The 12,405-nt window shown below is 40.4% G+C and overlaps 1 protein-coding gene across 1 annotated transcript in view; it reads left to right on the top strand.

The window, feature by feature from the left end:
- NYAP2 (neuronal tyrosine-phosphorylated phosphoinositide-3-kinase adaptor 2) overlaps window positions 1-12,405 on the top strand; it is a 135,861-nt gene that overhangs the window by 79,553 nt on the left and 43,903 nt on the right. The window contains exon 5 of the mRNA XM_059479577.1: window positions 2,001-3,098. Within this exon, the coding sequence (XP_059335560.1) occupies window positions 2,001-3,098 (1,098 nt within the window). The remainder of the gene's footprint in view (window positions 1-2,000; window positions 3,099-12,405) is intronic.

Raw genomic sequence — 12,405 nt, 5'->3', positions numbered from 1 at the left:
AACAGAAATGAAATAGTGATTTAGCTGGAAGCAGGCAAGAAAAATCTGCCAGTATTGTCAAATACATCACAAGTAATATTTTCTGCAAAGCCCAAATGATTCTGGTAGCCTACATCTTATTCCCAAAAGTCTAGCCTAATGCATTCAAGAAAATTAATTTGGGTTAATTAAAAAGACAAATTTAAAATGCATTAGGATATATCCACATGGTGAAAAACTATCAAGCTACCAAACACTCTTATCTGTGGTAGCTTTTGCATGTCCCTAGCCTGCTGCAAAGTGGAACACATTAATTGGAACCATCATGAAAGTATAATATAATTTTTTGAGTCTTTTTTGTTCCTTTTAGTTCTGGCAAGATTTCATTTCCTTTTTGCTTTGTTGTACCTTAGTTATGTGTTAAGCTAAAACAAATGCAACTAACAAAGAGTAGTCTCACTTTGTACATGTACACATTCACAGCTCCTTATTCCTGAACAAAACTTGTTTATCATCTGCCTTTACTGCTACACCTTGTGGGAATTGAACAGAAGTTATTTAGCAGATCAAAGCAAGAGTTTGACAAAGTGATAACACTGTTTGAATCTTCCTCTGATAGTGACCAAACCACGATAGTAAGGTACTTTAATGCAGGTGCTTTAATCCAGCTCTGAGCCAGCATCCTGCAGACTCAAAATTCAGTCTTTGAGCTGGCAGAGCATTTCCTCACTGCTGGCTTTAGGAATGTGTTCATGGCTGTTTCAAAAGGAGAGGCTTCAGCTCTGTGAGTGCTGCCTGCCTGGGTTAGCATCGATATTTGCTGGCTGTTTGCTGATGGGTCAGCAGAAGGTGTCTGGAGATTTCTCTGAGCATTGAGCTCAAACTGGCAGATATGCAGTAGTGAATTACAAGGAGCAGCAAAATTTGGAAAGGCAGGAAAGCTGCCATTCTAACCTGGCCACAAGTTTAGGTCTCTGTGTTTGTTTGAACTGGGGAACTTAGCAGTGAGGTATCAATTGCCTTCTAGAAACATAAGCTAGGTTTAGTGTATGTGATAAATTCATTTCTGAACAAGTTTGTTGAGTCTGCTTAGGATAAAAGCTGACTCCACTTAAACATTTAATGAGGCATTTTATTAACCCTAACATTTAATGAGGTGTTTTATTAGCTCTTTATGCAAAGTGAACAAAATGCAGTTTGCATGAGTTTTCTTATTGTTTAATTCATAAAGGATAATTTCCAAGAAACCCTTGACCTCTCATTTCAAATGAATTTCATCACAATGTTTTGATTTAGAATTTCAAAGACAAGGTTTTTCTGTAAGTAACCAGTGTAGAAAGGATCCAAATCTGTGAGATACTTTGTTATTCCTTGACTTCACAGAAATCTCATTAAGAGATTCATGAGATTCTAACATAATAGAGTCCAGATAAATCACTAGAATTATCCCAACAGCAGATTTTACAGTTTGTGTATGAGTATTTTGCTTCTCTGTTTGTACTGAGACAATTGTGGTGCTTTATGCAAGAAGTTACTATGAATAAAAAGGTCTTGATTCATCACTTTGTCACTGCAGAGTTACCTCACTGTCATTCCAGTATGACTGTCCAGGACCTTAAGTGTTCTCTCGGAGTCAAAAGGAGTTCACTTTGATATTTAGCATTATGTTGTTTGGAACTCTTTGGGTCTTTAAAATCCCACAGTGATATTTGAAAAGCAGAATATTTAAAAATGGAAAGTCCCCTGTCCCAAAGAGTTTGGGAAAGAACAGATGTCTCGGAGGAAGGGAAGTGCTCACTACTTACTTAATCCTGGAGTGTCAAAGCATTCTGGGGGAAGTCTAGGAGTGTTTTGAATTGAGCGTTATTTTTATAGTGTTCTATTGATGTAATACCAGAGATAACCAGCAATAAGCTGGTCCCAGAAAATCCATTCCAGAATTATGGCACTGTAACAGAGACCCTATGGTTGACAAGGTGTGTTACAGCTTCTGATGAGTTTGTGTTCTTTTCTGTTTTCAGTGTCAGCCAAACCAAGACCTCACAGTGATGAGTACACAAAGAAGATTCCACCTCCTAAGCCGAAACGAAACCCAAACACTCAGCTAAGCACATCTTTTGATGAAACATATATCAAAAAGCATGGCCCTATGAAGGCAACCCTCACTAGGGATGCCTCGCTCTCGCAGGTCAGCAGTCCTGCTCCAGACACAGAGGAAGAGGAGCCTGTTTATATTGAAATGGTTGGGAATATTCTCAGAGACTTCAAAAAAGATGAGGATGACCAAAGCGAAGCAGTCTATGAGGAGATGAAATACCCTATATTTGATGATGTAGGCCAAGACTCAAAATGTCAATGTGAATATGACCATCACACTTGTTCTTCTCAGTGTGCTACTCCCACAGTGCCTGACCTAGATTTCACCAAGTCTCCAGTGCCATCTACTCCCAAGGGCTTGCTTTGTGACATACCCCCGCCATTTCCAAACCTGCTCTCTCACAGACCTCCACTGCTGGTGTTCCCACCAGCGCCAGTGCAGTGTTCCCCGAATTCTGACGAGTCTCCTCTAACTCCACTAGAGGTCACAAAACTTCCCGTCCTAGAAAATGTGTCTTACATCAAACAGCAAGCTGGAGCTTCTCCATCTTCACTGCCACCTCATACACCAGGCCATCAAAAACTGGAGAAAGACCAGACAGTATCTCATGGAACTAGCACCCCTGGGCACACCTCCTCACCTCCTCATCCTTCTACCTTATACAGAACGCAGTCTCCACATGGTTATCCTAAAAGTCACTCTGCCTCACCTTCTCCTGTCAGTATGGGTAGGTCTCTTACCCCCTTAAGCCTCAAAAGACCTCCACCTTATGACTCTGTACATTCAGGAAGTCTCTCAAGAAGCTCTCCATCAGTGCCTCATTCTACAGCCAGAAACACATTGCAAGAAGGAGGGAAGATGGTCAGTGTGTCAGTCAGCACCTACGGGTCATCATCTCAGAGCAGCTCCCGCTCTCGGACACCCACCAGTCCTCTGGAGGAGCTAACCAGCCTCTTCACCTCAGGAAGAAGTCTCCTGAGGAAATCCTCCAGTGGCAGAAGATCTAAGGAACCTGCAGAAAGTAAGTCCTTGATGTCATTTTTGCTCATTTTTGTGTAATAATATCTGCTACTCTACTTTTCTAAATCAAATGCTTGCAAAAATTAAATAACTCAGAATTCTGAATTCCTTAGGGAAATTTCCTGTAATGAAAAGAAAAATTATTATTGCTTTAGTGTGGAGAGCCTGGTTCAAGCATGGCTTAAAGAAAGAGGCCATGAAGGTATACAGCTGATGGGAAAGTAAAAGGCAGCTGTAAAGCAGCAGTTTCCAGGCTTGATTTTGTAAATAACTAGGTTCTCAGGCACCTTTTTTATAAACAGCAGGATTCTCAGACAGTCTTCTCATAACAGTCCTTGGCTGCTCTGGGAACAGATATGAAGGTTTTGAAAACTTTTCATATCACAGTGAGAACACTAATTTTGGTTTCAATAAACAACCACGGGTATTGTGGACAAAAGGAGGGGTTAGAGTTTACTCTGTAACCTATTGTGAGCTCGGATTTTGCAATATGCATGAAGTTAATTAACACTATTATAAAGGGTGACTGATTTGATCAATAAATTGGAGTCGATGCTGATCAACAAAGATGGGTCATCTCCCTTCGCTTTCAACATTTTAGTTTTCATATTCTTATATTTCTAAAGTTTTTAAGTATCCATACTGCACTTAGAAGTACAATTCATGGCTTGGTCTTGCAAAAAGAGTCAGTTCTCATTAATTTTTCTACAGCTGTAAAGGTACCATGTGAATTGGGAATCTTCCACCCTTGTCACATCCTTCCTTTCTTGATGGATGCTAAGCAGCTTGTAGCAAAATAACCAAACAATAACTGTTGAGGGTTATTTGCAGAGATCCACTGACTGCCCTTAACTTGGCCAGAAATCCTAGAAAATATGATGACAACAAAAGGTACCAGCTTAACCTTGGTTAAGCCTGGGGCAAAGGTTAAGTCTGATGATATTGGAGGGCTTTTCCAACCTGAATGATTCTGTGATTCTGTGTAAACCATTCCTGTCCTTCCATGCTGTGCTGTGAACTATCTCTTTCAGCTGGGCTGGTGTGACTGGTTGGAAGGTTGTGCTGTGAATTGATCTGAAAACCATCAAACCTGTAATGCACATAACCTATAAACCCGCACAGGAAGGAATGCACAGAGGGAGGCTGTGCAGGAAAACCTTAAGCCAATATTCACTTGTCATATGCTGTGTCATAAAATCAATGTTCTGTATGCATTCAGGTTTGCACCATGTACACCATCTACTTCTGAGCTAGTGAAATATGGAAACTCCTTTTGAAATCAATGGGAGTCACATGTGTGAAAGCAGAACCCGGCACCAGTATTTCTGTTGCAAAAATGTTCCTGTTCAGTGGGTGTCCTGCAGTAGAAGGTCATTCTAACACCTCCTGTCTCAGTGCAAAGCAGACTTGGGATGCTTTCTCCTCCACTTCAGTAAAATCTGTTTTTGACTTTGAATTGTTGACACCTGCCTAATGAAAAAGCTGTCTTTGGAGAGCAGCTGATCTCATGTTTGTGTAGGTACTATTTTATAGCTATTGACAGCTCTATGTATGATAAACTGCACTGGTTTATTCCTGATAAAAGAGGGTGTTCTGGTTTCCAGGCTACTGTATCACTGTGGAAGAGAAGTGAATACCACACTGTGTTTTTGGTTGTGTTTGTGCCACTCTGTTGTGTCGCCCATCACAGTGTGGTCACAGGGCATGCTCAGGGTGCTCAGCAGGACACCCCCTCTGGGTTTCCACAGGCAGAGTTGTCTGCCTCACCTCTGAAGCTGAGTGAGGACATGCCTGTCTGTAAGAATGGAGAAGCTTGGTAGCAATGGGTTAGGCTGGCCTACAACTCATCCCTCCTGACTCACTGGCTCCACTTCTCCAGCCTCAGTGTTATTCTTATTTATCTCTGTGCACATCAGGAATAAGAACTCTGCAATCAGAAGGTGAAGGTGAGAATAGAGTTAGCAAGAGGATACTAGTTGGTGCAGCAGTTTGCTTAATTTATCTTTAGTATTTTCATGGCCTGTAGTCATTAATCCTGTTTTATGGAAGTCTCAGCTTCATGTTTTAGTAGGGTTTCATTAATTGATTGCAGTAGTAAAACTACAGTAACACCGGATTTGTGTGCTGGATGGAAGCAAGTTTGTATCTAAAAGGCAAGATGATTCTTGTAATTGGGAACAATTATGAAGGATGTGATGTGACATTTATAAATAATTTCAGTGAAATGCTAGGAAGATTTTGGCAGGTAATACCAAACATTATTAAATATACTTCCTTTTCATAAGCAAGCCGAAATCCCCTGTAAATCCCAAGCTACACTAGTTCTACTCAGTGAGGTTTGTATTCTCACCAGTGTAAGCAAGTTTGGAACCTGGAGAAATTCCTGCCGTGAATATTGCAAATCTGGGTAATTTCAGCATGTCTGTGCTGCTGTCTCAAACCTATCTCCAGAATATATTTGCTATATTCTGAAATTCTGCTTGACTGAAATTGAATGCAAAATTTTCAAAAGACTTTTCACTGATAAATTTAAACTAAATCTTGTCCTGCAGATCTGTACCAAGAGCAGCCTTGTTGGCCTCTCAAGGAGCACTCTCTCATTGCTCCTTAGGAAATAGAAATCTGTTCCTTATTGGCCACAAATAGTAAGAACAAGAAAGATATGAAATTGAACTTGTGTTCATTTATTTAAGAAAAACACATTCATGTTATAAATAGACACCAGTGGTGAAAAGACTGGAGTACAGTTGTGTTGAGTAAATGAACAGACTGCCCATCTAATCTGATTGTAATTTGTCTGGTATTTACAGTATGACTTAATCCTGTGGGATTACTGCCCTGAGCAAGAATCAGGTTTGTGTTCAGATATTACAGAGGTAGAAGACACTCTAAGATTTATAGAAAACACATACAGGTCTGGCATTTTATGTCTTTCAATTCTACATTGAAATGATCCACCATAAAGAATCTAAATTGGGAGATTTGAACATGGCATTTGACCAGACTGCCACATTTACGTGTCATGATTTACATGGTGATAGACGGGGGAGGCTGGGCTACTCATCTGATATGGTAAGGAAACCTTGGTCCTTATTGTCCTGTTTTCTAAAAACCGTTTTGCATGCTTTTAACATTTTAAATATGAATTACAGACAATTATGAAAGTGGGGAGGAAATAACAAAGAAAATTAAATTGTAAGGCCAAATCAGAAATGAAAAAAATATTGGTAGAACATTATGCAAAAAAAAAAAAAAAAAAAACCCTGCAAAAAAGTGGAGACAGCCCTACAGAAAACTGAAGAAAGATGTAGAACGTGAAAAATGTGAAACAGTGGAAAAGATAAACATTACTAATTGTCACTGACTGTTCCTTAATCCTTTCTGTGTTTGTGTGGGATAACATGGCAGTGTGCCTTAACACTTGGCAGACCCCTGTGAAATACAATGTCAATCCTCAGAGGTTAGAGGGAAACTATTTAAAGGGTACCAGCACTTGGGCTGCCACACTGTGCCCTTTTCTGAAGGAACTGGAAGGTGTTGAAGGACAGCCACTCAATCCAGCTGTATGGAACCACACAGTCCCTTCATTGTCACTGTGCACCCTGTGTGTCTGTGTCACCTGTGTCGTCCTTCAGTAAAGAGGGATTTATGGAGGGAGAGGAAGGGAATGCTCTGAAGCTTTTCTGGAGCTGTATTTGCTGCTTCTGTCATTTCTGCACCACAGAAACAGTCTGTACTCCATGAGGAACTAGCACTGGAGTCATGTGCCTGAAGGCATCCCCACATCCTACAGAGCAGGGCAGAGGGTGCTGTGCTTCTGCATTGTCTTTCAGGCTGTGTGTGGCTCCAAGGCTTTCTTTGTGAGATGGTCCTGTAAATCCTTGTCAGGACTAGCCTTTCTCTATATTGATTGTTCCCATTTGTTAAGGGTTCTGTTTCCTCATAGTTTCCTGGGAGTTTCGTGCCAGTTTGGAGTGGTTATTGCAAACATTCACCCTAATGAACTGCACAGGAGAGCAGTGACCTCAGCTGTGTGCTCTGACTCTGGATGAGCACGAGGCGTGAGATCAGAGCAAGTGATGCAGCTCAGGTTTTTGTTTTCCTGAGCTGCTCTGCAGGGCTTCAGAGCTGCTTTGGTGTTTGCCCACGTGGAGTTTCACTCTTCAGCTTCTAGTCACACAAAGGGAGGAAATTCGTGAACGTGCTACTTTGAAAAATCAGGTGTAGTGATTGAAAATTGGGGTAATTATTAACATTTCCTGTTCCTGGCTGGTACTGAATTAAGAATCTAAACATATCAAATAGTGTGAGGAGAGGAGGGAGTCTGAAGTAGCTCAGTTGTTGAAAATGACTTTAGGCTGACTTCAGGCAGCTGAGACTTAGAGTAGAATACTTTTTTTTAAGCTGCTGCTTTCCAGGAAGCTAGAAATCCCAGAGAAGTATTGGATGTCCCATCCCTGGAAGTGTCCAAGGCCAGATTGGATGGGGCCCTGAGCAATGTGATCTAGTGAATGGCATCCCTGCCTGTGGCAGGGAGGTTGAAACTAAATGATTTTTAAGGTCCTTTAAATCCAGGTCATTCTGTGTTTCTCAGTCAGCTTTGGGTTCTTTGTTAGATAGAACAGTGTGATGGAGAAGAGAGTTTGGGAGATGCAGCAAGTGAAAATTCACCCCACATGGGTGAATTAACCTTTATCTTCATACATTAAGTCTGGAATGAGGGGCACAGGGCAGGTTTTCAGTTGATGTATTTCTAACAGAGTTAGGATAAGAAACACTGGCCAAAGCAAGGTGGGATTGGGATGGAATTGTGTGCATGCCTTCTCATTTGTATGCCTGCTCAGCCTCTGTTGTCCTGAAGAGGAAAGTTTGCCTGCAAGATGAGGCTGGCCATAAAAAACATTATAGATACTTCATTACATCCATTGCTCAACTACTGCACAGCTGCACTGCTACACTACTTTTAGCATTAGAGACTATTTGAATGCCTACCTCATTTCTAACCTCTAGGTTAATATTTTTCCATACCTTTATCCAAAGGGATATCAGCCTAATTCTCTGTTCTTTTTTCTGCAATGTAGCAATTGATTCCATGCAGTATGAATGCTATATTCAGTCTAACGAGACAGCTACAGCTTTTCAGCTATTCCTGAACCTTTGAGCCAGAGGTGTACTCATTTCTCCATCACTGAAGAAGCATCCATTTCCATAATAGTAAGATTTTTTAATCTGATGAGCCATGATATGTGTGGGATTAAATGAGGTGATCAAAACAGTCACTTCTCATTTGACAGTCCTGAAAGTAGGTCTGAAAGCAAACACTTCATGGGAAAGTGCCAGAGGAAAAGGCAAAGAGAACACCAGCTTTGAAGAGAATGACATTTGACCACCCCTGGAAGGGTATGATCTTACTTCAGTTAATTCCATTTAGTCAAACCCCAAGAGGCCTACCTTGCTGCATCTATTCCAACCTACCAAAATATCAGCAAGCCAAGGAGTTGCAGCATCAGAAACACTTTCTGCAGGTGCTCCTTGTGAGTGCAATTTGGGGCAAGACCCCTGCACCCACAAAGGTGGTGATCTGCCAGGGTCACCTAGGGGAGCTCTGTCCTCCCCTGAGGGACAGGTCTGTTGGGGGCTGTGCTGCCAGGCTGTGGGACAGCACTGAAAATGCCTGAAGTGTACACATGGGGATGACCAGATACGGGGTAAAACAATATTCACTTTGCAGTTCAGTGGTCTTGAGTGCTGCTTCAGCCATGACTGCTGTTGTGCTTCCACAGTAGTCCTGAGATCCCCAGCAAAGGAAGTAGTGTACTGGACTAAGTATTTTGGGCTTGATCAGCTAATCCAGCCATCTGGATACTCTTGTTGAAGCTAACATGTTAGCGTTACTCTTGTTGAAGCTAACAATTAGCAATCACAGATAATAATTGGAAAGAAAAATCTTGATGTATCAGTAAGGTCTTTCAGCTAAGCCCACAAAAGGCAGGAAAACATAATTTCACCTGGGCTTGTTTAATCTAAAGAGAAAGCAGTGAGCTGCAAAGCAAAGGTGCAAAGGGCAAATGTGTGGAGGCACCCATGGCAGCCCTGAGGCACCTTGCACATCCCAGCATGATAATTCCATCCAACAGCTCCACCATCGCTGCCCCATTTTGCATTGCAGGACAGTGATTCTATTCTTCGTCAGCACCAAGGGTAATGTCAGGTTTAAGAACTTGTTTCTAATGGATAAATCAATGGACACCCATTCCTTGATTGAAATACATGCCATGTGTTTACTGTCTTGCTGCTCTCACACAAAAGTGAGTATGGCCATTTTAAGGGCATTTAATCATCCAAGTCACTGATAGTGGGATGTTCCTCCATGCTTAGGATGAAGGAATGTCTTTGTTAGATGCAATTATTAAAAAAGAAAACAAACATTTTGAGACAATATGCAATACTTTTGTTAATTGGTACCATGACATTGTCTCATCTTCTAATTCAGCAATTTAGGCTCATCAGGAAATCAGGCCCTCCCGGGATTCTGAGGGTATGCAGAAGCATTCAAGAAGACATAATTTCATAAATAATTGCTCAGGTTTTTCTGGAAACAGCTGCTGTCTCTGATTGATGCATACAGGTTTATTTATTCCTTCTGTTTACATTACTTGACTGCTTGATAAAATTTATTTTTCTGAAGAAGAAATAAACTTGTAAGGGGTCAAAAAGAGATAAAGTTATTCTCTCTATGTTATATTTCAAGTAAAAGATGGTTTCAGGTAAAGAAATGAAAAACACTTTCTCTTTAGGTTTAACGTACAGTAAGACGTGAGATGTCTGAAAGTTGTCAAAAATAGAGGGTGAAAAATGCCTTGAATTCACTTACTGGCACCCAGTTCACTATATTGTAAATAAGCAGAGGAACACGTGCTGCACTTAAGGATGTGTATAATGATAATAGGTTCTCAGTTTTAAGTGCCATTGATTTTCCCCACTCCCCTGAACAGAGCTTTCTAAGCCAGAGAAATATCTTGACCTTTAGACCAAATCCTCAGCACTTATAAATCACTGCTTTTTATTTGAAATCGGGAGAGGTACTCCAGTTTATACCATCTGTGTCTCTGGCTTCAAGAAAATAAATGTGTCCTTTGTGACTAGAACAGCTTGTATTCAAAATGGTGCAGTGGTACCGCAGGATGCTGAATTGGAGAGTTTATTGCCTTTCTGTTTCAAGCAGGACCACACAATTTATGACCAATTTATGGGTGCTCAATCTTAATTGCAAGAAATGCTTAATTTGGTCATGTTTTCCATAAGCATATATTGGCTTCAACAAAACTGCTAAATATGTTTTGTTAAAATTTCCTGCTGCAGTTTTTTCAGGGGATGGTGTGTCAGTGCAGGGTATCAGGTCCTATTGTGAAAGAACTAAGGCAAAAAAAAGGAGGATAGGAATGGAAGTGCTTTGATTGAATAGAATGGTGCAGGGTTATTTATGTTTCCTCCACTCAGGAAGTTGGCTAAGACACATCGGATGGGCTGGCAGTGCCAGTGACCTGAGAACATGAGCTGCCAGCTATTTCAGAACTTCTCTTTACAACCAAACATTGGGCCTGGAAATCTTTTCCTGAATTAAGAGTCAGATTTTCTTTGCATTAGGATTCAAGTGCATTTTTGGTTGTTAAGTCTTAAAAGTAAAACTAGTGATTATTAGTAGGAAGGTCTGTGTTTAGTGTAAAGCACAGTGTTCATAAAGCACTTTGAACCCTATTTAACATTTTCCACAGGCAAGTGCAGAGAGATAGTTACAAAAAAAGCAAATTACAGGGAAAGAGATCGCAGTGTTGTTTAGGAAAAGTAATCAAAACCACCCAAACAACACCACAATCAACAAACCAAAGGCTGTCAACTTTAGGATGGTGAAATACTGTACAAGTTTCAAAGAGCAGATAATAACACTTTCCTCAAAATTAATCCCAAGAGAAAAAAACAGTTTTGCGAACAAAACTTGCATTATTTTTTTCTTCATTAACTGGAATATCTGCATCATAGCTAGAGGAGCTGCTTGAGGTCGCTGTTAAATTAAATACTCTTGCACACCAGCATATTATCTGAAAACTGATTCAATGGTTTCTTGAGCTGCTGTTATTGCATCTTTACAAGGGAAAAGTTTTAATTAAATGCTTTATCTGTTCTTACAGTGACACAGCTGTAGAACTTCTGTGATTTAAGAGAAGATGGTGGGAACTTTTTGGGGAGTAAAATCTGATATATCTGACTGTTATTTCTCCTCTCTATATTTCTTAAAATTATTTTACCTTACTAAACTGTGTAACAAACACTGGCAATATCTGGGCCTGAGTGGTTTTATATCCATTTTAAAAGGACACACTTTTTTGGCACGACTGATTTGGTTCCTGCTTGAAAAAGTTCATTTTTTAAACCCCATCCTTAAAGACCCAATCCAAAGGTCCCTGAAGATCTACTTCAGGGGATCCCATTATAAATTATGACAAGAGAGTCCTCTCTTTGTCCCAGGCTGCTGTTCCTTGCAATTCCACTCTGTACTTTGGCTTCTAGAATATTGCAGTGAATAATATAAACATTGAGTAGTGAATGAGCACGTTATGTTGCACATTTTTGTCAGTGTATTCTCTAATCTACCCATAGAATCACTGAGGTTGGGAAAGACCTTCAAGATGGGGTCCAACCTGTGACCAAACACCACCTTGCTATACAAACCATAGACTGTCATTTATTGAGCTCTTCCAGGGATGGTGACTCCCTCACTTCTCTGGGCAGTCTGTTCCAATGCTTGGCAACTCTCTCAATGAAAAAGTTCTTCCTGATGTCCACCCAAAGTTCCCCTGGTCCAGTTTGAGGCCATTTCCTCATTTGCTTTCATTAGTTGCCTGGGGGAAGAGATAATATTCTGATAAAGGGTCTTGGGCTCTTAATGAGGAGAGGTAGATGTGCTTCCCCTGAAATTTTCTCTCAACCTTCCAAGACTATCAGTAATAAGAAAAATATAAGTGTTAGAAATGGTTTTATTTAGGTTATACATGTAAGTGATTCAAATATCAAATGACGAAATTGCTGGGGTGTACAAACATGCTAGGTATAGATAAGGTGAAAAGTACAGGAACACTGAGGAAATAATTGTAAGGATAATCATGCATATTAAAGAATCAGGTTCCTTTACATTCAATTTGATGTGAAGGTTCACGTTCCTTTCACTCTTTTGAATAGAATTATCCATTCCTAATAATTATTTTATTGTTAAAACAGTAACATGCAATTAGCACTTTATCTGGCATTGA

The sequence above is a fragment of the Ammospiza nelsoni genome, chromosome 10 (genome assembly GCF_027579445.1).
Source record: "Ammospiza nelsoni isolate bAmmNel1 chromosome 10, bAmmNel1.pri, whole genome shotgun sequence".
In the NCBI taxonomy this organism is placed as follows: Eukaryota; Metazoa; Chordata; class Aves; order Passeriformes; family Passerellidae; genus Ammospiza; species Ammospiza nelsoni.
This window is presented reverse-complemented; position numbering and strand designations above follow the sequence as displayed.